Source organism: Chrysochloris asiatica, unplaced genomic scaffold (assembly GCF_000296735.1).
Source record: "Chrysochloris asiatica unplaced genomic scaffold, ChrAsi1.0 scaffold00030, whole genome shotgun sequence".
NCBI lineage: Eukaryota > Metazoa > Chordata > Mammalia > Afrosoricida > Chrysochloridae > Chrysochloris > Chrysochloris asiatica.
In genome coordinates this window covers 1351738-1377273 of record NW_006408548.1, presented here as the reverse complement: position 1 = coordinate 1377273, position 25536 = coordinate 1351738, and the positions used below count along the sequence as shown (strand labels likewise).

The following is a 25536-nucleotide window of genomic DNA, read 5'->3' as shown; positions in this document are numbered from 1 at the left end:
ATATCAAAAATAAATGGTCGATGATCAACCATTTTAAGAGGTAGCATAGGATCAAGAGCCAATGATACTGAAGGAGGAGGTCCAAGGTGCATTGAAGGCATTGGCAAAGAACAAGGTACAGGGAATTGATGGAATATACACTGAAATCTTTCAACAAACTGATGTAGCACTGAAGGCACTCACTCGTCTATGCCAAGAAATTGGGAAGACCAACTATCTAGCCAACTGATTGGAAGAGATCCATTATTTCTCTCCATTCAAAAGGAGGTGGCACAACAGAATACAAAAATCATCTGACAATATCATTAACATAGCATGCAAGTAGAATTTTGCTAAAAATAATACAAAAATGGCTACAATAGTACATTGATAGAGAACTTCCAGAGGTATGCAAAGATTCAAAAGACCGGCAAGCATCTTAACATTGTTGTTGTTGTTGTTGAGTGCCATCGAGTCGGGTCTGACCATTATTCCCTCTTTTATCCTTTTAAACCATGTCTCAATCCCTGTATCACAGAGCCCAGTTGTTCCAAGGTTGAGCATACGTCACTATTTACCTCTGTCCCACTTAGACCATGCAAACTTGCCTAAATGTTCTCCCATCCACCTTGTTCTTCCATTTCCCTCCTCCTTCTTGTGTACTGCCCTCTACCCCCCAGCACCCAAACTATCCTGTGTCTACTCCCTAGCCTGGGCTCCACCTTCTCCTCCCTCCCCTCATCTCACCCCCTACACCCCAATAACCAACAAAGATTTTTTTTTTTCCCCTTTTTAGTGTGGGTACTTTTTCTTAAGCTTTTACAATAATGGTCCTATATAATATTTCTTCTTTTGTGACTGACTAATTTCACTCAACATAATGTCCTCAAGGTTCATCCATGTTACACGGTAGCTTGCAGGTTCCATGTTATTCTTCAAGGTAGCATAATAATTCATTTTGTGTATGTACCAAGTTTCTTTATTCATTCTTCAATCGATGGGCACTTAGGTTGTCTCCATCTTTTTGCTATTGTAAATAGTGCTGCTATGAACATTGGTGTGCATATATCCACTCACATTATGGCTCGTATTTCTTGTGGATATATACCAAGTAGAGGGATTGCTGGATCATAAGGTATTTCTATTTCCAATTTTCTGAAGAAACGTCATACTGTTTTCCAGAGTGGTTGGACCATCTTTCAATCCCACCAGCAACGTAGGAAGGTCCCAGTCTCTCCGCATCCTCACCAGCATTTATTGTCCTCTATTGTTTTGAGCTCTGGTAGCGTAGTGGTTACGAATCGGGCTGCAAACCGCAAGGTCAGCAGTTCGAAACTACCAGCTGCTCCGCGGGAGAAAGATGAGGCGTTCTGCTTCCGTAAAGATGAACAGCCTCGGAAACCCTGTGCAGGGTCACTATGAGTCGGAACCGACTCCACGGCACATAACAACAACAACATTGTTTTGAGCTTCACTGTTATTGCTGGTATGAGATATCTCGTTGTTTGTATTATCAACTCTTTTTTTTTGTTGTTTAATGTTTTATTGTGAATTATGTGATAGTTTACATGGGAGAACATTAGTTTTACATTCATTCTATTGTATATTGTTTCATTGCTATGGTTACAATCCCCTCTACGCATCATCAACCAACCAAAGGGTATATACTACAAGGCTGCCCTCCAGTCGTCAGTACACAGCCCCTCTCCCTCTCTGTGTCTAAAGTCCTCCAACTGCTCCATCTCTCCACGTCATCGTCTGTGCCTCCATCTCAGGCATCACTGCTTCTCTGGGTAGGGTCCCACTCTCCGCTGTTCTCCCTTGATGGTCCCAGGGACCTCTGCTCCTAGGCTGAAAAGTTAATCACTCCCCTCCCTCCTTGCTACAAAATGTCTGCCTTTACATTTCCAACCCTCATAAGCAGACCTGATAACAATATTTACTATTGTATCACAAGAGACCCATCCACATTTCATTTCATCGGCCCTGCCTAGACAGATTGTATACTACTCAGTGGAGAGTCTACCTTCCTTCACACCCTCTGAATCTAGGTTCCCTCTTGAAAGCTTGTAAGCCAGTCACTTCTTGTGTATTATCAACTCTTAAGGCCTTTCCTTAATCTTCATCTGATATTCTGTTTTTGCAAGTATTGCCGATCATGGATGTGTGGATATAGATAGTACTGGAATTTTCACCTTTGTTGACAACATCATCGTCAATCACGGAAGGTAAAGTCATCAACATCATCTGGAATCATCTCATCAATCTATCTCATCATCACTGGATCGCTGCAGTTTCATCACCATGTGTTAACGTTTTCACAACATGTACACTCCCAGCCTGCCTGCCACTGCCACTCCTCTACGTCACTGAAATATAGGCAGATGGGCTGAGGGCAGCCGACAAGAAGCATATGTGTCTGTCCCATCATGTACTCATGTGTATCTCGTTGTGGACATTCCTTGCTTGTCCTTCAAAATTTACGTTATTATTGTGATTCACTTAATATAAATTTATGTTGCTATGTAAAAAGCTCCTGGATTTGCTGAATTTCAAGTCCTGCCCGTGGTTGCCTTGGCAGAGCCAGACCAAAGGATTTCAAGGGCCTTGTCATTCTCCAACCCCGCTATAGAGTGTCACTATGAGTTGGAATCAGCTAGATGACACTTAACAACAAAATTTTCTTTTCAAAATGTGTCAGAAAGAAGACCCTAAAAGACCTTTACCAAGAGGAAATTACTACAGATGGACTAAGAAACTATCTGATAATATTACTCAGGATCTCAGTCAGTAGAAAGACTAATCCCTAAGGATTTAAGTGTAGGAATTAGGAGATCCCAAAATGGCAGCAGGAATAGTAGGGGACTGGTGATAAATTTAGAGTTACTCAACTCTTTTGCTGAGTGAAGAGCTACAATAGACATCATTTGGGCTAAATTGCCCAATAAGGCTTACTCTATTTTCCCCTCAGTCACATTTCCTTTCAATGAAACCCACGGACTGTCTGCTGTTTACTCTCCTACTTTCTGTGTCAATGTACACCATCAAAGCAATGCCACCTTCGTTCCTAATAACCTCACAGTTCAGTTATGTCAGGAAGTGATATGAACCCAAGACCTCCATCAGATTCATCTTCTTTACCATCATTCCATTACCAGATCAATAAACATCTTCCTATCATGTTTTCCTCCTTTCAGTTCCCTCCATCATTCCCACTCCAAACTCACATAAATTTCTGCTTCACTCTGCCATAGAAACATATCCAGGTATCCCATAACTATAGTTAAAACTCTTACTCCCTTTGACTCTGGTTTTCCTCCATTTGCACCCTAGTATTCCTAGAAGGGAGTCCTGGTGTGGCGCTGTGGGTTAATGCGCCAGACTGCAAAGCCATTTGAACTGCAAGGTTGGCGGTTCAAGCTCACCAGCTGCTCCTCAGAAACTCATACAGGTTCGCTATGGGTTGGAACCGACTCTATGGCACTTAACAACAACAATTCCTAGAAGGGGAGTCCAAGTGTGGCACTGTAGGATAAGCACTGGACTGCCAGGTTGGAGGTTCAAACCCACCAGCTGCTCCTCAGAAACCCTATACAGGGTTGCTATGAGGTGGAACTGACTCGACAACACTTAACAACAATTCCTAGAAGGACCCATGGTGGTGTGGTTGTTAAGCACTTGCCTGCAAACCAAAAGGCCAGTAGTTCAAACCCACATGCCGTACTGTTGGAGAAAGATGTAGCAGTTTGTTTCAATGAAGCCTTGGAAACCCTGTAAGGGTTAAAATCAACTCGACAGCCATGAGTTTTTGGTTTGGGTATCCCTAGAAGACTTGTGTCAAAAACAAACAGCCTGCTGGTCTTGCAGGAGTGGCCGAGTCTAAAATGACTAGGCAGTAGCTCATACTCTGGCAAACCTGAGATCACACAAGGGGAAAACTCAGCGCGTTCCCCTCAGCCAATATGAAATACAACATGCTTTTGACGTTGAAAACCTGGATGGGGTGGAAAGACTTATACTTGGTTCTGAATGATTTGAGACTTTTCCAAGGACCCCAGGAAAGCAGAAGGACTCTGGGTACATTTCTTTTCTAAAAAATTGTTTCTTCATTTGATGTTTCAGATTAGATGTAATCTATCATGCTAGGGCATTGTCACCAATTTTTAAAATTTTAAATTAAATTCCTTCTAAGATATACTCACATTTGTATGCTGTTGTTATACCACGTAGAATTGGTATACTTCATTCAGAAAGCAATGAGAACACCTACCATGGTCAAATGACATTAAAGCTAAAGAACTATTTCAATAGAAGCCAAAGGCTCTATGCATTAAGAACCTTACCACAGCATTCAACAAATAGCAGACCACCGGGGGAAATGGAGCCACCTAACAATGAGTAAAGATCCTGGTCAATTATGGTGCAAAAACACCAGAGTGCATTGCACCCATTAGGAACAAGAGTCAGATGAGGTAGGAGCACGGGTAATGTTTGTGACAGAAAGTCAAATGATAGACTATAAAGTGGAATATACATATTGACAGATGGTGATTTCATCAGATGTAACTATTACATCTTTAAAAAAATGTTCTAAAAAATCATATGGAAAAATGACTCAACCCCGAAACTCCTAATTTTAAAAGCTTCCCCAACTAGTCACCAGTTAAATCTTCCTGTTTTTTTTTTTTTTTTTACTCTCCTGTGTGATGTCTTTCTAGTCATCTCCTTCACTCAAAAATTCCACTGCCAATCATGCTTGCTTTTCCAATTCTAGGAAAAATACCTGTATATGTATAAATGCTATAGAGTGAAAAACATAGTCACCCATGGGGGTGGCACATGTCCTCCATCCTGCCTTAGAAGGAGACTGGAAGCTGCATCACGCTTCCAAGCTGCTTTCAGGTTAAAGTGCATAGAAAATAGGCAAAGATGCAAAATAATCAACAACTGCCTTACCTATTGCACGAATCTGATTCTTGTGGAGAAAGAGCTTCTTGAATAGCCGTAGAACTGGAAGAATCATCTGACCTACAGGGCTCCAAGTGCCCTGGGAAGTTCAGCTCAGATGGAGGGAAACGGTTTGTTACTGAGGTCTTGTCTGAGGACTTCTTTTCTTTATCTTTTTGTCCTAAAAAGGAAAAAAAAGAAGTGAAAAAAATAAACAGAAGAAATGGTTTACAGTACTTTAAAATCTACAACCTCGGTATATAATTTGCATAGTATTTGATATTGCTACTTGCACTGAATAAAATGGAATCCTGGTGTGGCACTGTAGGATAAGTGCCAGACTGCTAACCGTAAGGTCGATTTAAACCCACCAGTCATTCCTTGGAAACCCTATACAGGGTTACTGTGTGTCAGAACCAACTTGATAGCACTTAACAATACTTAGTAAAATTAACATATATGTAAAATTGATTCTAAAACTCTAGTGATAGCCAGAGAGTAAGAATAAAAACTACAATGTTATTGTTGTTGTTAAGTGCCATCAAGCCGGTATTGATTCATAGAGACCCTGTACAGCATCTCCAAGGAGAGGCTGGTGAGTCTGAACCACCGACCTTATAGTTCAAAGCGAACTTGTAGTCGAGTGCTTGGTATCATCTGATTGAATTATCTAGGTTTTTGCTAGAATTTTTAATTGTGCCATCCTTAAGATTCAGGAGCTGGGTCAACTGCTCTGAAAAGGATCACATTAGAGGGTCCTGGATAGAGTGGGAAAAATGTGGAGCAAAACACAAAATTATTATTTTTTTTTAATTTACTGGTCAGAAGGAGGTTGAAGGAACCAAAGACTATGGCCCTCATATACCCTTTAAGTCTGGAAAGGAAGTCACCCTCGTAGTCCAATTTTCAGCCAAGCAGTAGACAGGAATATAGGGGAGGGACAATAACACTAGTAAGGTGTGCTCCCCATAGACCGGTCAATCATTCAAACTCAAAAGGGCAACAATGACCTAAGGACACAGTTGAGAAGGAGGGTTGAATGGAAGTAAGAATCACAGGGAGGAAGTGGGATAACTGTTGTTGCATGGAGGGGATTACAACCATTGAGATGAAACAAAGTGTATGATTTATTTAATATAAAACTGATGGTCTTGCCTGTAAACCTTCATTCAACTCACAATAAAAGGTTTTATTAAAAAAAAAGACTAAGGAGCTGGGTAGACACTTAACATGTGTGGCACTCTTTTTCCTGAGTTGCAACACAGAGAAGCAAAGCTCCCATACATCACTCACCAGTTGCTTATAGAATTGCTGTTGTTAAGTGCCGTCGAGTCGGTTCCGACTCATAGCAACTCTGTATAGGGTTCCAAAGAGCAGCTGGTGAATTGGAACCACTGTTCTTGTGGTCTAGTGCTTATCCTGCTGCACCACACTAAGACCTGTTGTTAAGTGCCACTGAGTCAGTTCCAACTCATATATAGGGTTTCTGAGGAGTGGATGGTGAGTTTGAACCACCACCCTTGCAGTTCAAATGGACCTTACAGTCCAGCATATTAACCCACAGTGCCACACCAGGCCTAAGTGACCTTAAATAAAGGAAACTCAAGTCATTTTCTAGGTTTTGCTATGCAAAGAAAATTTATGAGAAAAACTAAGGGGAAATCCTCAAAAAATTTTCCCAAGACAATATAGTTAAGATTTTTCCAGAAATAGTTGCAAATTTTGTTACAGGAAAACAGTATATAGCCACAGACTAGATGGGTAAAAGAGGGGAAATAATGCTAAGATACTTAACTGCCTTATGAATATTGGTTTCCCTTGCCTAATACTGTAAAATAGACACTTGAGTGGGATAGAAAGGAACGTCGGGAAACATGATTACAGAAAGCTTGTAAGCCCATCTTCAGCCTATAACTGACTGGAATACCTAAAAGGGATTCTAGAATTTTCCCAGTGAAATAGGCTTCCTGCGGAGCCTTTATAGTCTATAGGACCTTACATGAACTCCTGAACCCCATCCAGAACCAACTGAGGTAGGACATTCCTAATTGAAAGAACAAGCAGACCAGTACGGAATAGCTAGAGGAATAGAAGATACTTCTTGAAAGAAAGACCAGCAGGAAAAATCCAAAACAAAAAAATGGCAGTTTGATTGGCTACTACAAGAACAAGCAAATTGTTTGCTGGGGAGCCATCAAGGTAAACAATCAAGTCCCTTCAGGACAAATTTCCCTCCAAGACTGAAACTCAAAGGGAACACATGAGCAGGCATGTAAGCTTGCTAGTGACCATGTTGGTCTCCTGGTGAGTGGAAGAGGGGGAAAGGCAGCAATGCAGATATGGGCTGAGTTCACCCACGATCCATAGACTCCTGTCGACCTGGAGATGAGAGAGAGAAGAGATGGGGTTGGTTGGTCTGAAGTGTGGTGCGACCTGTGGACTCCTGAAGCTATGGACAAAAACAGCCACAGAGGGCAGGAGCTGAAAGCAAAGCACCCAGCTGATGTGAAGTGAAGGGAGACAAACTAGAATGTCCAAAAAAGGAAACAAGTATAAATTGCTACAATTTGATGAACTTGATCTATACTTATGGATGTTATCGTTGTTGTTGTTAAGTGCCGTAGAGTCATTCCGACCCATAGCGATCCTGTATAGGGTTTCCGAGGAGCAGCGGGTGAGCTTGAACCACTAACCTTGCAGTTCAAATGACTTTGCAGTCTGGCGCATTAACCCACAGTGCCACACCAGGGCTCTAGATCAAAATACCATCTGAGAGGGAAGGAGTCTTCACATCCAAGATCAATCCCATTTCTTCTGTATACTGGCTTGATAGGGATGGGCAACTCAGACATTGGCTACCTAAAATAGGAGGAGCTATACAGGCACAAAGTGACTGGCTTACAAGTGTTCAAGAGGGAGTTTAGTTTCAGAGTGTGCAGAGGGAGGTAGAATCCCTACTGAAAAGTTTTCATTTTGTCTAGACGGGTCTGGTGAAAGGACTTGGGGATAAGATTCTTATTATTCAATAGTGAGTAACTGTTATCATGACTAATTGCAATAATCACAACTGTAAAGGTAGAAGTTAAAGGGGGAAGTAGTTAATCTTACAATCCAGGAACAGCGAACCCTAGGACCATCAAGGGAGAAGAGCAAGAGCAGAATGTGGGACCCTATCCAGAGAAGCAGCAACATCAGAGATGGAAACAGAATTGAGAGCATGGAGAAAGAGAGCAGCTGAGGACTCTAGACTCATGGAAAGAGAAAGGCTGTGTGCTGGCAGCCAGGTGTTGGTAGCAAGAAGGCAGGCTTGCAGAATGTGTCCTTTGGTTGTTTAAATTATTATATATTCCTGAGTGTTTCTGTATACATCCCCCCTCAAAAACAAAAAAGAGGAAATAGAAGCAAATACTGTTGAATGATGATGCACAGAGACTGCAATCATTGCAATGAACAGATGATTGTTAGGTTAATGTTCCCTCAGGTAAACGATCATTCAATTAACTATAAAAACTTAAAAAAAAAAAAAAAAGACACTATACTACATAACTTCCATGATCCTTTACTAACAAAGAAAAAAAGAAACAGCATATATCACAAGAGTATAATCTCCATACGTATCTCCTGATGTTGGCAGGCTATTAGTGAGTCATCCTTACCAAAACAAAATGGCACCATGTAATGTTTCCCTAGGACAGAGAAACAGGGAGCTAACCAGGATGACCAGACAAGATCTCAAGGATCTCCTGATGTAAACAGATCCCAGGATCATGATACCCCAAACCAAACCACTGCCCTGGAGTCGACTCTTACTCATGTCTACTCTACAGGACAAAGAACTGCACAATAGGGTTTCCTTGGAAACAGGCTTCCTCATCTTTCTCCTGTAGAATAGCTGGACACAACAACATTTTGGATACCTGTCTAATGTGTAACCCACTGAGTCACGATAGCGCCTACAAGCAAGGTAAGAGGATTCAATTCCACAGTGAACTCAGGGAATCTGGGCAACTGTATTACTCAGTGGGCCAGGAGAAGTCAATCAGGATCAGGAATGAGGAACAGGGATTCAGCTTAAAACAACCTTCTCTTTTCTTCATCTACAGTTTTCTCTTCTTATCTTCTTTAAAAGTTTTGAGATGATACATTTCCTCTTCGGAAAAGCAGTATTTAACAATTAGTAAGCACTGAAAACCAGTTATCTTTCATCCCTAAGTCACAGAGTGCAAGACTTCAAAGGCCCAAACTAGGCTGGACATCAGACCTACCCACAGACATACAAGAGAAAAACTTAGTTTTTACTCTAGAGAACACACCTCTTGATGACTTACGTTGGCAGTTTAAAGCAAGTTTATGCTAAAGAGGAAAAATTACACTAGCTGTGGGTGTCATAAAACCCACCTTTTAAGTTAGTACCTGCCGGTCCTCTTCTCTCACACTCCCCAACCCTTACAGACATGCTCATTCATGCACAGCATTCGATCAGCAGCAATCACCTCTGAACATAAACACAGATAGCACCTGACTCCCTGAACACAAGTAATCAGTCATATTCAAGAGAGATTTAACCACCGTGAAAATGTTCTCTTGATGGTAGCTTCTAAAGACAGATTTTTTTCAAGAGCTTAATTACTTTCTAGGAATAGCCTTTAGCAACTGCATGAACACATTCAAACTGTTCAAGGACTATGAGTATACACTGAGGCAGTAGTACCCTACCAAACAGCACCATCAAAATTTAGGCCAAAAAAAAGGAATGGCAGTTCTTACACTACATGGCAGTTATTAAACTGTGACATCGTTCCCTGTGCATTTTCTCCCTATTATGATTCCCTTTTATTCACTGTCCCAAACTCAGGCAATTGAAATAGAATATTAATCTCAAAATTTTAAGTAAATCAAAATGCAGGACTGTGCCTTGTGTTGGCACACCAAGTATATTAGCTTTAGATTAAAAAATATATATATATTATGGTAAAATCTATATAAAAAAGAATTACCATTAAAGCCATTTTTTGAGTGTACATTTTAGTGACATTAATTACATTCACCATGCTGTGAGTTCTAGATTTTTAGCCAACCATTCCATCCAAAATAATCACCTATACTCTATAATAAAAAACAGTCTTTAGAATTGATATCTTAGGATCTTCAGCAACAAATCCTACACCTATAAACATCCTCAAGCTTAAACAACTAAGAAACATATGATTTCTTATTAGCCAAAAGGAAGACAGATTTTAGATACTCTTTCTTCAAGACATTCTCCCAATCACCTTTCCTTGGGTCATAAACCTAGTTTATACTCAACAACCATAATATGACATTTATCTCAAAACAGTCTTGCCCATTTCAAATACCTAATAACTCCGAAGTAAATTCCTTTAATTTTATCTTACTTGATAAGTGAGTAGTGAAATCCAACATATCTCTACTTCTAATTAAAGTCTCTTACCCATGTGTACAGGTATCAGTTTTTCTGTAGATTCATCTTTTCTTGTTACTTTTTTTTTTGATGTTCCAAACGTTTTCTTGTATCCATTTTTGGCCTGATCTACCAGAAGCTGAAATTCATTCTGATGTTTTTTACCTAAAATTCAAAAGATCTTCTTAGTAAAGCAAGGAATACAATAAAGGGTAGCTATTCACAACTAACAAACTATCAACTGGTACACAAGCTTGTTCAAAATCAGCACTCTTAGGGATCACTTGCAACGAAGTTAAAAACTACCATGCACAAGAATAAAACATAAAGACAGTATTCTTAACAAGTATTCCACACTCCAGAGGTGCTTCTGACAGAGCATGACTGACACTGTTTCCTTGAATACATTCACCACTAGAGAGGCAGGCTGTGAACCCAAAAGACACCATGCTAATTTCTAAGACATCAGAGAGAACCAAGGTGAATAGTAGTAACAGGGCTACAAAAACAAAGGATACCTATTCCAGCTCCCCATTATTCTTCATATTTCTTTCCCATTATAACATTGTTATATTCCCATTCTAACAACCGCACCCCCCAGTCACTGTATCTTAAGATACTATAATAATACCAATCTTAATTTACTACTACTTCCCTATATAGGGTTGTTATTCATTAGAATTGATTCAATGGCAGTAGGCTTTTTATTTGGTTGAAGTAGTAGTTTTCATGAGTTAATTAAAGCTGACCTCAAGATCACAATACTATATATTATTTTATTCAATAAAAAATAACTTGTCAGTTTTAAAGCAGGAACCTTGGCATCTGTTTGTGCCTCTCAACAATACCGTGGTTTAAGTAATTGAGGTTACAATTTACCAATCTAACAACAACAACAACAACAAAACACCTCACTGCCAGGGAATCAATTTGGACTCACATCAACCCTATCTAGGGCTTCCAATGCTGGAAATCTGAGCACGCAGCCTAGCCTCTCTCTGAGAAGTGGCTAGTCAGTTTGAATCGCCGACTTGGTTGTTACAAGTCCAATGCCTAACCCACAGCATCACCACAGTACCTTAGTTCACTAATCTAGCAATCGTAAATGCATAAAACATGTTTCAAAATAATCTCATACCACAAATATTAAAACAAAGCTTCAAACTAATTTTCATAAATTAATCTACCTCATAAACCCCATACAGGGTCACCATGAATGGATTTTCATAATAATGCTAAAAAGTTATTTGGCTTTGACTGTTAACCTATGCACAGACAGTACAGTAGCAATGGTGGGGAAGAGTGCTGGGAACATACCTTAAGGAAGTGACGCCAAACTGTATCAGTAATCACTGCACACCACAAAGTGTCCCTTAAAAATATCCTTCGTGAAGCAGTGAACAGTTATTGATTTTATAAAAAACTTGAGTCCTTTCAATAACCTCTGTGATGAAATAGGAAGTATGATTACAGCATTTCTGCTGCATACCAACGTACAATGAATACGTGAGAAAGCATTTGTGATTGAGCTGTAAGCTAAAACTAGCCCTTTTTACTTCAAAGAATAAGAGACAAATTATGGCTATTCAGACTTGGTTATTTGGCCCAGTTTCTTTTAAAAAATGAATGAGATGAGTCTCATTTCAAGGAAAATAAGTCACAGTATTTGTTGCCAAAGAAAATAAAAAATTTCAAGAAAAAACTCAGATTTGTTAATAACTTGTATAAACTGACAGCTTCCCAACTTTTCTGGTAAGATTGGTATTAACGCTAAGGAATGCTATTTTTCATTTTACTTAATATACAAACATTTATTGCTGTTGTTGTTAAGTGTCGAGTTGGTACTGACCCATAGTGATCCTATACAGGGTTTCCGAGGAGTGGCTGGTAAACTTTAACTGCTGACCAAGTGGTTCAAACCGACTTTGCAGTCCAGTGCATTAGCCTACAGTACCACACCAGGGCTCCAAACATTTAGAAGAGCTAAATAACTTAAGGAATCAATATTTCCAAGTAACCAACAGATGGTGTTATAAATTAATTCAAAGTACTAGACAGATCAGTGGAGTTTAACATAACAGAAAACAAGAGCCTCATAATCAAGTTTTAGTGTTGTATCAAAAATTATTACCCAGCTGTCTGAAAAATCTAAGTCAGACATATAAGAGATTTTCAAAATTAGAACACAATACCCTCTTTTCATAAAAAATTTAAAATAAGGCTTATCAAGGTATAATCTACTTATTCTTTTCTCTTTTGTTCTGTTGTGCTTTGGGTCACTAAGACTCAGAATCAATTCCAGGGCACCTAATAACAATTTACATAAAATAAAATTGACTACAGGTGGTCAATTTGATGAGTTTTTAAAAAGAAGGTCATGTATCATCATGTAATTACACTACAATCATGATATGGTGTTGCTGGTAAGTGCCATAGTCAGTTCTAAATCATAATAACCCTGTATAGCTTCCAAGGCTGTAAATATTTACAAGAGAAAGATTCATCTTTCTCCCAAGGAGTGGCTGGTGGGTTTGAACTGCTGACTGTATGGTTAGCAGTCCAGTGCTTATCCTACAGTGCCACCAGCACAATCATGAAGATTTAAATCAACCACAAAGACATTGCTTCATGACCCTCTGCAGCTAATCCTGACAGCCTCTAGCAAGGTATTTTTGCCTTTCTAGATTCCAAACCCACCACTCAACTGTTAGTTTGTCATATTTGGTGATGGAAATGATGCTGGTGATCACATGATCGAATTTTGCAAGACCAAGGAATTCTTCATGGCAAATACCTTTTTTAAACAACATAAAAGATGACTATACACATGGATCTCACCAGACAGAGTATACAGAAATCAAATTGACTACATCTGTGGAAATGCTCCAAATCATCAGCCAAACCAAAGCCAGGGGCTGACTGTGGAACAGACCACCAATTGCTCCAATGCAAATTCTGGCTTAAGCTTAAACTTAAAACAACTCCACAGAGCCAAAATATGACCTTGAATATATCCCACCTAAATTGAGAGATCATCTGAAGAACAGATTTGCTGCATCAGACACAAAGGACCAAAACCAGAAGAGTTGTGGAATGACATCAAGACCAAAAGGCAACTGAGTAGACAAGACAGAAAGAAAAGATCAAAGGAATACCAGAAGAGACTCTGAAAGTTGCTCTCCAGTATAGAGATGCTAAAACAAATGAAATAAGTGAGGAGGTATAAGGGCTGAACAGAGAATTTCAAAGGTCAGCTCAAGAAGACAAAGTTAAATATTATAACAAAATGTGCAAAGGCCTGGAGTTAAAAAATCAAAAGGAAAGAACACCCTCAGCATTTCTCAAGCTAAGGGAACTGAAGAAAATATCCAAATCTCGAGTTGCTGTACTGAAGGATTCTATACAGCGTCACTATGGGTCGGAATCGACTCGACAGTACTAAATAGCAACAACAATGGGCAAAATACTGAATGATTAAAAACGCATCAAAAGAAGGAAGGAATACACAGGGTCACTGTATCGAAAAGAAATGGCCGGTGCTCAACCATTTCAAGATGTAGCATACAATCAAGAGTCACTGATCCTGAAGGAAGAAGTCAAAGGTGCACTGAAGTCATTGGTAAAGACTGGGAATTGATGGAGTAAAAATTGAAATATTTCAAAAAAGTGAGGCGGCACAGGAGGCACTCACTCATTTATGCCAAGAAACCTGGCCAACTGACTGGAAGAGATTCATATTTGTGTCCATTCCAAAGAGAGGTGACCCAACGGAATGTGGAAATCATCGGACAATATCATTGATATCTGATGCCCCAAGTAAAGTTTTACTAAAGGTAATCCAGAAATGGCTGCAACCATACACTGACATAGAATTTTCAAACGTTCAAAGGTTCAGAAGAGGATGTGGAATGAGGGACATCAATGCTGTCAATAGATGGAAGCCAGAATGGCCAGACTTCATCTTTCATACTTTGGACATATTGTCAAAAGGGACCAGTCACTGGAGAAGGATATCATGTTTGGTAAAATGGAGGCTAGGAAAAAAAGAGGAAGACCCCCAATGAAATGGATTGGCACAGCAGCAGCATCAGTGGTGTCAAATGTAGCAAGAATTGTGAGGTTGGCCCAGGACTGGGCAGTATTTCATTCTATTGTGCAAAGGGTCGCAATGTGTCAGTACTGATTTGATGGCACCTAATGTGGCGCTGTGGGTTAATGTGCCAGACTGCAAAGCCGTTGAACTGCAAGGTCGGTGGTTCAAGCTCATCAGCTGCTCCTCGGAAACCCTATGCAGGGTCCCTAGGGGTCAGAACCAACTCAACGGCACTTCACAACAACAAATGTGGTGCTGTGGATTAATGCGCCAGACTGCAAAGCCGTCTGAACTACAAGGTCGGTGGTTCAAGCTCACCAGCTGCTCCTCGGAAACCCTATACAGGGTCGCTATGGGTCGGAACCGATTCGACAGCACTTCACAACAACAACATTTCATACAAATGGAATCATAGAGTATTTCATTTTTGTCTGACTTTTTTCTGTCAGTATAGGTTTCTAAAGCTCATCTATGCTGTTTTGTGTATCAGAGTTGATTTATTTATTTAATTGTTGAGTACTCTTCCACTGCATGAATATATTACAATGTGCTTTTGCAGATTTGGGTTGTTTCCAACTTGGGATTAACAAATAACCTGTTTGTCTACAAATCTCTGTGTAGATGCATGCTTTCAGTTCTCTGAGGAAAACATCCAAGATTACAGTGACTGGGCTGTAAGGCAGGTATACAAGGGGACTACAAAACTTTCAGGTAAAAAGAGAATTGAAAAATAATGGAATTTTTCAACAAACTTTTTGAAGCTCCCTTGCATGTTCACTTGACAATAAACTGCTATTTATCAAAGTGGCTGTATCATTTTTGCATTATCAGCAGCAACGTATGAGAGTTGAACTTGTTTCACATCCTGGCCAGTAACTGATATTATCTATTTATTCTGTTGTACATAGGGTGTCTATGAGTTGGAAGCAATTCCATGGGTAACTAACAACAATTTATTTATTGCTATTCTAACAGGTTGTTGTTGTTAAGTGCTGACTTATAGAGACCCTGTATAAGGTTTCTGAGGAGCGGTTGATGAATCTGAACCACTGACCTTGCAGTCCAGTATTTTACCCTACAGTGCCATAGCAAGACTCCACTTACATGGTCATTGTAATTTGCATTTCCCTAAGGAGCTCTGGTAGCGTAGTGGTTACGAATCGGGCTGAGAACCTTCAGGTCAGCGGTTTGAAACTACCAGCTGCTCCGCGGGAGAAAGATGAGGCTTTCTACTCCCGTAAAGATTTACACCCTCGGAAACCCTGTACAGGGTCGCTATGGGTCGGAAATGACTCTTAACAACAACAAATGACTAGAGCAAGAGTGAGCATCTTTTCATGTGATTATCATTTTTGAATCTCCAAAGTCTGTTCAACTCTTTTGTTCATTTAAAAAAATATGTAACATATGGCTTCTTTTTATTGAGTTGTAAGAATTCTTTAAGAACTTCGGTGAATAGTATCTGGGATCTTAAAAGCTCATGAGTGGCCATCTAGGTTACCACTATTAGTCTCTCAATGTGCGGAAGAAAGAAAAGTGATGAAAACTGAAGATGCTTGGGAACATCTAATCTAATGGACCCATGGAGCATGTGAACATCAGTCACCAGAAGAACTAAATGGTATCCAGTTACCACTACCAACTTCTCTGAAAAGGATCACATCAGAAGGTCCCAGAAAATAAAGGAGAAAATGTGGAACAAAACTAAAAATAATAAAACAAGACTGGGATGACTGGGCAAAAAGAGGCTGGAGGAACCCAAGAGTATGGCCCTCAGTCACCCTTCAGGTCTGGAACAGAACTCTCCCTCACGGCCCAATATTTAGCCATGTAGTAGATATGTGTAGAAGACAACAACACTAGTAAGATATCCTTACCACGGAATGGTCAATCATTCAATATCAAAAGGGTAACATTTACCTAAGGACAAAGTTGAGAAGGGATGGGAAAGAGGGTGGAATAGAACTAAGAAGAACAGAAAGGAAGTTGTATGACTGGTGTTGCATGGAGGGAGTTGCATTCATTGAGATGAAACAAAATATATGATTTGTTGAATGTAAAACTGATGATCTTGTCTGCAAACCTTCACTCATTCACAATAAAGAGTTAAAAAAAAAAAAAAAGTCTAGTGAGACTGTGTTGGATAGATAATTGACATCTTAAAAATAATGACTCTTCCACTTCAAGAAGAGTTTATCACTCCATTTGTTCAGCAGCTGTTTGGGGGTTCAACTACCCTACAGTATAGTCTGAAAATGCCTACAGACTGTAAGCTGCTGGAAATGGAGGGTCTACTATTTTGTTTCCTCTGTCTCAGTAATCACAGTTCCTGGCTGTTTTCTCATATCTGAAAACCACCATTTCATATAATTCATCTGGTTTACAAGTTTAATGGAGAAAAGTACAGCCTCTGTTATTCCATCTGGGATAAGAGTAAAAACAGTCAGTATTCTTCTTATTATTCATTTTTCCCCAAAACATGTCATTTATGTTAACAGACAACAGATTTATTTATTTATTTATTGCTATTATTTTTAAATGAGTTCATAAGTATTTTTGAAATTTCCTAGTTTTATTTCCTTCTTTGACCCATAGATTATTTGAAAGTGTATTGTTTAGTTTCCAAGTATTTGGTAATTTTCCAGAGAGCTTCCTGTTGCTGATTTCTAATTTCTTTCCATTGTGATAGAAAGCATCCTCTGTATGTTCAATGAATACTCACGAAAACCCTGCACAGGTCTCTAGGGCTCTCTCCACGCTGGTACTCTGTTCTATAAATTCTAGCTGCTTTGCTCTCCCTGGTCTCTGAGGTCTTTCTCCTTAACTCAGAGACCACCAGGCTCTGCTTGGGTCTCCCTCTCCCTGCACCACAGCCTGGGAACTTTCCCAAGAGAATAAGCTGATCTTATTCTGCCATTCATCTCACTTTCTCCCATCTCTCAGGGATCCCTGTCCCTTCTTACCTAATGTTCAGCGTCTAGGAAATCACAGTTTCATATATTTTGTCCATTTATTTAGGACATTTCAAGCAGGAGGATAAATCAAGTCAGCCAGTCCCTGTTACTCCATCACATCACAAACAAAAGTCCACTAAGTTTTCATTTGTAATCGAGTACACATCACTAGATGTAATCCATGTAAACAAAAATTCTTTTCTGTCCTTGATAATGTTGTTTCTTGACTACTTTGTCTATTTATTGTTGTTACGTGCCATTGAGTCAGTTCCAACTTATAGTGCCCTTCTATATGGTTTCCAAGAAGTGGCTGGTAGGTTTGAACTGCCGATCTTGCGGTTCAAACTGACCTTTGGCTCAGTGCTTATCCTACAGTGCTACACCAGTACTCCACCGGTCTGAAGCTTCTCATAATTTTCTACAACATTATTCTGTTTTATTTTCTTCAAAGCACTTCCCACCTAAAACTGTGTTAGTGTGTGTCTGATTATTTATTATGTTAGTTTTCTATCTCTTACTAGAATGTAAGTTCCACAAAAGGAGAAACTTTGTGTATGTTGCTCACTGCTATAATCCCACTACCTAGGATACAAATGGGCACACTGTAGATGTTCAATAAAACTTTCTAAAATTAATAAATAGCCAAACAAAGGAACAAATTAAATTAAGCTACAATGCCTTGGCTACGTAACAAGATTAAGTTAGTGCTTCCAAGAAAAGTTTTAAGAGATAGAATGCTCAGTGGATTTCTTTCTAGCAGATTACAGAATTGTCTTTTATCAAGGTAAAGAGAACAAAAATTCACAAAGTATGTCTTAATTCAGAACACTTATTAAAAGCAGTTGATACCATAATCAACATGTAAGTCAAATTATTTGACTCAAATGATTTTGTTTGTATCAAACACTTTCTTCAGATCTGTAACTAAAGCTCAAATTGTCTGGGTTTTTTTCCTTTACTCAATGAGAAACTTATGAGTATCAATCTACATAAAACTGTTTAAAAAAAAAACAAAGCCTAAAATGCATCAATACAAAACTACCAAATGAGCCCATTCATAAAATTAAAGTTGCCATTGTTTTAAGCATTGTTGTTGTTCTTAAATGCCATCAAATTGGTTCCAACTTATAAGAGACCCCATATAAGGTTTCAGAGGAGTAGCTGGTGCGTTTGAACTTCCGACCTTGTGGTTGGCCGTCCAGTGCTGATTCTACAGCATCACACCAGCATTATAACCTTAAAACTTATAAACACACAAAAGAAAGTTCCCAAGTAAGCAGTTATGCTTTCTTATTGAGTGACAGCATATTACAATGCAGAGTTTAGACTTGAGCAACTGGATTTAAGTTCCAGCACTGACTTGTGCTAACACCATCTCTAAGTCTCGTTTCTTCCTGCATGAAACGAGAATACTCCCTCCACACGTTTGCTGGGAGGATCACTAAAATAACAGTGGTAGAACTCTGGGAATAGAATGCATACTCAATAACGCTGACTTTCTACCTCCCCTCTTTTCTTTTATAAAGTGACAAAGTTGAAAAGAGTGAAAGAAAGTTTATTCAAGTCAGAAGATATGAAGTACTGGAAGAATGACTGATAACTTAGCTTCGAGGATTGATTAAACTTACATATTTCTTCCCAGAAAGAAAGTAAAATCAAGCAGTAAGAGATTTTAGGAAAATAAAAGAAATAACAATCATCACCATGACTGGAATATAAAGAAGAGGGAGTGAAGAGGCTGACGAAGTAGACTGGTCACATTGGGGATAACAGACTTCATAATGTCTAACTTAAATGTAATTTAAATTCGCTGAAGTTTTTCATAATGGCAAGAAGGCAATGAGGCAGGAATGCCATGGTCAGAAGATTTTTACCAAAATTATTTCAACACAACTCTGTTGATGTTAATTGTTAGATTCCAATTCATGGAACCCCCTGTGTGCAGAACAGAATGGTTCTACATATATGACCTCAGGATGCAATATTGAAAGATTCTATAAGCAAAATATTGAATGATGCAGGATGCATCAAAAGAAGATAAAAGGAATTGTACCAAAAAGAATTGGTCAATGTCCAACCTTTCAAGAAATATATGAACGAGAATTGATCATACTGATCTCCAAGATTCATTGAAGGCATAGTAGAAAAACAAGGCTCCAGGACATGACAAAATACAAATTGAAATCTTTCAACAAACTAATTCAGCACTGAAGGCACTCACTCATCTACGTTAAGAAATTTAGAAGACAGCTACCTGACCAACCAATTGGAAGAGATCCATATTTGTGCCCATTACAAAGAAAGCTGGCCAAACAGAATGCGGAAATCAATGAGTAATATCATTAGTATCAATATGCAAGTAAAATTTTGCTGAAGATAATTCAGAAATGATTGTAGCAGTACACTGACAGTGAGCTGCCAGATATTCAAGTCAATTTCAGAAGATGATGTAGAATGAGGGCCTTATATGACCCAAGGGCCAGGCGTTCCCCACTTCTGGACTATAAAAAGCATTCAATTGTGTGGCTAACAAACGTTGAATAATATTGGGAAGAATGGATATTTCAGAACATTTGCTTGTTCTGATAAGGAACCTGTACAAAGACCATGAAGTAGTCATTTGAACAGAACGAGGGGATACTAAATGGATTAAAATCAGGAAAAGTGTGTGCCAGGGTTGTATCCTTTCACCATACTTGTTCAATCTGTATGTTGAGCAAATAACCTGAGAAGTTGGATCATATGAAGATCATGGAATTGGTATAAGACAGAGGAAGACACAACCTGAGATATGCAGATGACACAACCTTTCTTGCTAGAAGCACAAAGACTACACTCTTCAGTAGGGATTGCAACACAATGTAAACAAAACGAAAATCCTAAAACAAAACTTGAAAAGATTGAAATTTTTTAAAGGCTTCAGTTTGCTTGGATCCACAATCATCACTCATAGAAGCAGAAGTCAAAAAATCAATCATATACTACTGCATTAGGAAATCTGCTGGAAAAGACTTCTTTCAAGTGTTCAAGGGCAGAGACATCAGTTTGAGGGCTAAGGTGTGACTGACTAATGGTATTTTTAATTGCCTCATATGCATGTTCAGGCTATCGTTCATGACTACCTAAGGTTCCTTTTCCTACACTGGTAATCACATCCACATCTAGTGCTGGTGTACTTAATCCTCCTCCTAACATACATCACTGCTGAACTTGCCCTTCAAAATTTAAGAACTGGAAAAAGAAAGCAAAATTGTCTTTGTTGCTGTTATTGTTTTACTTGCCATGAAGTCGGTTCCAACTCACAACGACCCTGTATAGGGTTTCCTAGGAGTGGCTGGAGGGTTAAACCACCAGTCCTGTGCTTCAAACTGACTTTGCAGTCAGCACATTAACCCACAGGGCCACAAGTACCATAACTAGGAACACTCATTGAATAAACATTTATTAATTAACTACTGTTTGCCAGGCACTACAATTTAAAACAAAAACCAAAGGAAGAAAGAAAGAATAACAACTAATCAACTGACAAGAAAATAATGTGTTAGCCCAGGAAAGATAACATAAGGAAGGGGGCTTCAAAAAGTTCATGGAAAAATTTCATTATCTTTTAATTCCATTTTCCCATACTTTCTGAAGCTCCCACATGTATGATTTAAGGAAAAGGAAATGATATAGTTTGGAAGTTGGTAACAACTAGAAAATGAAACTCTTTTTGGCACAAATTTGCAAGCTATTAAAGTGCTGAAATTCTTTAGAGAAGTATCCGCATTGAGTGGTCTGAAGAGTCAGTTTTCATTTCAAACTCATCTATCTTCTCACAGAAAAGAGAGCAGCAACTAATTAATATTTTTAAAGTGTTTTTTCACAAGTTTAATGTAGAATGCTAGTGATAAATTAAAAAGCAGGCATATAAAGTAAAAAAAGATCACTGTTTATGGAAACAATCAACTAAAGCTCCGTCTCTTAAGTAATGATAACAAAAAAAGTTTATATCTAGTATTTACAAAAATTAATGAAGTAAAAAAAACCTGGTACCCAAATTCTTGTTGCAAGTACAGAAAACAATGTACAACTTACGATATATACTGTGGATTTCATCTATTTCCTTTTCTGTTTGGCCCTTTGTAAATACCATGATCTAAAACAATATATAAAAAGATTAATACAAAATTTTTTAAAAGACAAAAAAAATGTAAAATGGAAATAAGTATTATAAACTTTAAAATCTCAAAGGTGATATTTAACAAAATAATCTCTTCATCTCTGTTTCACAGATTTAATAATTCTAGTGTGCTTCCAGTGAATAAAATGGTTTCATGGTTAGTATACATTTCACTCATTACTTTTTTTTTTCTATCAGTAGAAAATGAAACTGATTCTATTATAATATATGAAGAATTATCATAATGATTAAGTTTCCTATTTTCAATAGTTAATTTTCCATATTCATTAATACAACAGGTAATAACTTGAAATTACAAGACTGAGGAAATTTCACTTTTCTATGAATAAGGTAGCTTCTCTCGTTTCCAATCTAACTTCTCCAAGGTCATACTAGAAAATAAATATATGCGGAGAGAATGCAATATAACAAATGTAGGATACACCATAGTATATGTAGTAGGCATCACATTTCTATGCCTATTTTGTCAATTTTACACTTAAAAGATTAAAAATCTACTTAAGTAATTTATTATAATCCCCAACTTCTAGAAAGCACAGGTAATAAAGCCAACGGAAACCCCATTTTTTTCTCTATATGGTCATAAACTTAGTCCCTAAGGTCACTGCTTATAAACTCAGTACCAATGGTCTAGGGGAAAGAGCCTACTTGGGAGAGCAAATAAAAAACTTTCCCCAGTGCCATAATAAGGAATTTTTGTGACTATTTTCTTCTTTGGTATCTTTTCCCTCAAGTTTTGAAGGCCAAAATGAAGAATGTTAGATCTCTGATTCTTTCATTAAGTTCAATAGAATAGTCAATCCTCAGAAATTCTAATAATATATTGCATTTCTCTACAGGTAGAATTTTGGAACTGTAGAATTCAGGAGCTAAAAGGGATTCCTGTTGTTGAGTGCCACTGAGTTGGTTCCAACTCATAGAGACCCTGAATAGGGTTCCTGAGGAGCGGCTGGTGAGTTTGAACCTCCTACCTTGAAGTTCAAACTGATCTTGTGGTCCAGTGCATAATCCTAACACCAGGACTCCAAAAGGGATCTTTAGGAATCATGTATTTCAAGTCTTAATTTTACAGATAAAGTCCCTAAGCCCACAAAGGTTAAGAAGCTTACCAAATGACCTCAGCAGAGAAAGAATAATAAAACTACCTGCACAGATACAGAGGTTCTGGTGTGGCACTGTAGGATAAGCACTGGACTGCTGACCGCAAAGTTGGTGACATTCAAACTTACCAGTCATTACCTGAAAACTCTGTACAGGGTTGCTATACATTGAAACCAACTCTACAGCACTTAACAACAACAATGCACAGGCACATGTTTTCTTCACAGGGCCCTAGGTCATTAATAAACACTATTTAGAATGTACATTATACTAGAAAACTATTAAATGCAGATTTCATTTTGTGTTAAAAGTGAGCTGCAAGCAAGTCATAACCAAAATACTGAAATCGATATCATCAACATACAGTTTCACTGAGTTGACCAGCTTCAAGACGCATCCTAGTCTTCTCCATATTTTCAACTTCTTTAGCTATTTCAGCAGCTGTTAATGTAAAAACATACAACCAATGTTAATTTCACGGTTCTGATCATTATATAAAGGTGCTGTAGGTTTTTAGCAGTAAAGGGAGCTGGGTAACATGGTACTATGAGAACCCTACTATTGCTGCAATTTTTCTGTCAGTCTAAAATTATTTCAGAACAAAGTTAAAAGTGTAAGTACATAAAGTTATAAACAATAAACTCATATCGTCACAACAATTCAAAATATAACAATAAATTCAAAGCATTTTACAGTCCCAATGGAATATGAAAATTATTTAGGGTGAATCCAATTCTTGGTGGTGGTGGTTATGTGCCCTGGAGTTGGTTCCGACTCATAGCAACCCTGCACAGGGTTTCCGAGGCAGTAAATCTTTATGGGAGCAGAAAGCCTCACTTTTCTCCCACGGAACAGCTGGTAGTTTGAAACTGCCAACCTTGAAGCTTGCAGCCCAATTCGTAACCCCTACGTTACCAAAGCTCCTTAAATCCCATGTACTAAATATTAAATAAGGAGCTTTGGTAGTGTAGTGGTTATGAGTCGGGCTGCTAATCTCATGGTCAGCAGTTTGAAATTACCAGCAGCAGTTCCGTGGGAGAAAGGTGAGGCTTTCTGCTCCCGTAAAGATTTACAGCCACGGAAACCCTATGCAGGGTTGCTATGAGTTAGAACTGAGTCTACCACCGCCAAATACAGTAAAACAATCTACTTTTCAAGGAGAAAGATCTACAACATACCAAGGGAAAAATGACCTTGTCTTCAAACCCTTTGTAGGCACAGTAACTAATCATACATATCAGTGATCTGCAATACAGGTCATAAAACATAAATGCCATGTCATAATATATAAATGTCTCTACATGCAGGGTATGATTCTAGGTAAAGTGGAGGGACAACGAAAAAGAGGAAGACCCCCAAACAAGATGGATGAGCACAGTGGCAGCAGCAATAGACGCAAGCTTAAATTGTGAGGGTGGCACAGAACGAGGCAGTGTTTCATTATGTTGTGCATGGGGTCGCTATGAGTTGGAACCAACTCAGCGGTACCTAACAACAACAACAGCATGTAAATAGCACAGAATTTGCAATGCTCTATTTCTAAAGTCAACTTATTAAAATCAAAATATAATAAAAACTTAAGAAGTGGACTACATACAGAAAGAAACTTTCAAGTTTATTTCTTTTGAAATTACTTGAAGATCACTATGGGTCGGAACCGACTCGACGGCACTTAACAACAACAACAAGGGGTGGAAGATGGAGGGACAGTAAATCACTCACTAGAGGGTAAGGCAAAACACAGTAAGGGAGAGGTCAGCAGAAAAGGATTAAGGCAAAGGAAGACACTGGAAGGAGAAAGAAAGTTAAAGGCAATAAAAAGTTAAATACTATTACACACTCAATACTCTAATAATAACAATGATCTACGAGTGGCTACATAGATAGCCACTCAAGTTGAACAAGGGTGAGAAGGCGATGGAACCACACACACATATATGTATCTACATAAGTTTGACAGGCTATTTTACATAGCGGAGGCTTCAAAAAGTTCACAGAAAGATACCGTTATCTTTTTTTTTACAGGATAGGAAAACAATTTCCTACAAAGTATGGCAGAAGTAAGAAATTCATTCTAAAATTGTACTTTAGTATAATTCTGTCACATTGGGACAGATATTCCCTCCAAAGATGGGCTCCTTCCGTCTGCCCCACTGGATTCATTTCTGCTGAGAGGCCAATTTTGGGCGGGTCTTACAATGCTTTGCTGACTCATGCCATGAACAGGCAAGGGCCATCTTCAAAGTTAAAGTTACAAGTGTATTCTCCGAAGTATAACACTTTCTATTTCAAGAGTGCAGAATCATTTTGTGTAGTTGGCACAGTTTAAATTAAGTAAGCACAAATTCATCAAAGTGTAAAAAAGGTGGCAGGAAAAAGGTACATTTTAGAATAAGGCACCTGTGAATGTTTAAGGCAGCTGATGTCCAAATAGTGCGTCAAGGAAAGTGGTCTAGGTTTGGAGGTGGTTTTGCATCTAGAGGAATTCTCTTCATGACCTTAATGACAGGCAGTGTAGAACATGTCTTCTTCAGGGCCAGGGGTACTTGAGATACCAGATGGTTTCATTTTTCAAATGTGTTGTCCCAAGAGAGGGTTGAGTTGGGTCAGAATTGCAATCAACCAAAAGAGGTACCAGCAAATGGAACACAGATCCCCAACATGGTGATGTTGACGCCTCGGTTAGGACCCTTAGGGATAAAGCAAGGCACCAGAAGCCCACAAAGCCCCAGAACACATTCATCACAAAGAGAGACAACATGAGCCATGGTTGTCACCTGAGCTGTGAGCCATGGCACTGCCTCCTCACTTTGGTTGCATCCAGAAGTGTCAACCACATTATCTTTTTTTTTTTTTT

The 25536-nt window shown here is 38.7% G+C and overlaps 1 protein-coding gene across 1 annotated transcript in view; it reads right to left on the bottom strand.

Moving 5' to 3' along the window:
* Positions 1 to 25536, bottom strand: part of RAD18 (RAD18 homolog (S. cerevisiae)) — a 152655-nt gene that overhangs the window by 51079 nt on the left and 76040 nt on the right. Inside the window, exons 8-11 of the mRNA XM_006851574.1 lie at positions 23044 to 23120; positions 21473 to 21533; positions 10379 to 10513; positions 4936 to 5107 (exon numbers count right to left, since the gene is read on the bottom strand). Of these exons, the coding sequence (XP_006851636.1) occupies positions 4936 to 5107; positions 10379 to 10513; positions 21473 to 21533; positions 23044 to 23120 (445 nt within the window). The remainder of the gene's footprint in view (positions 1 to 4935; positions 5108 to 10378; positions 10514 to 21472; positions 21534 to 23043; positions 23121 to 25536) is intronic.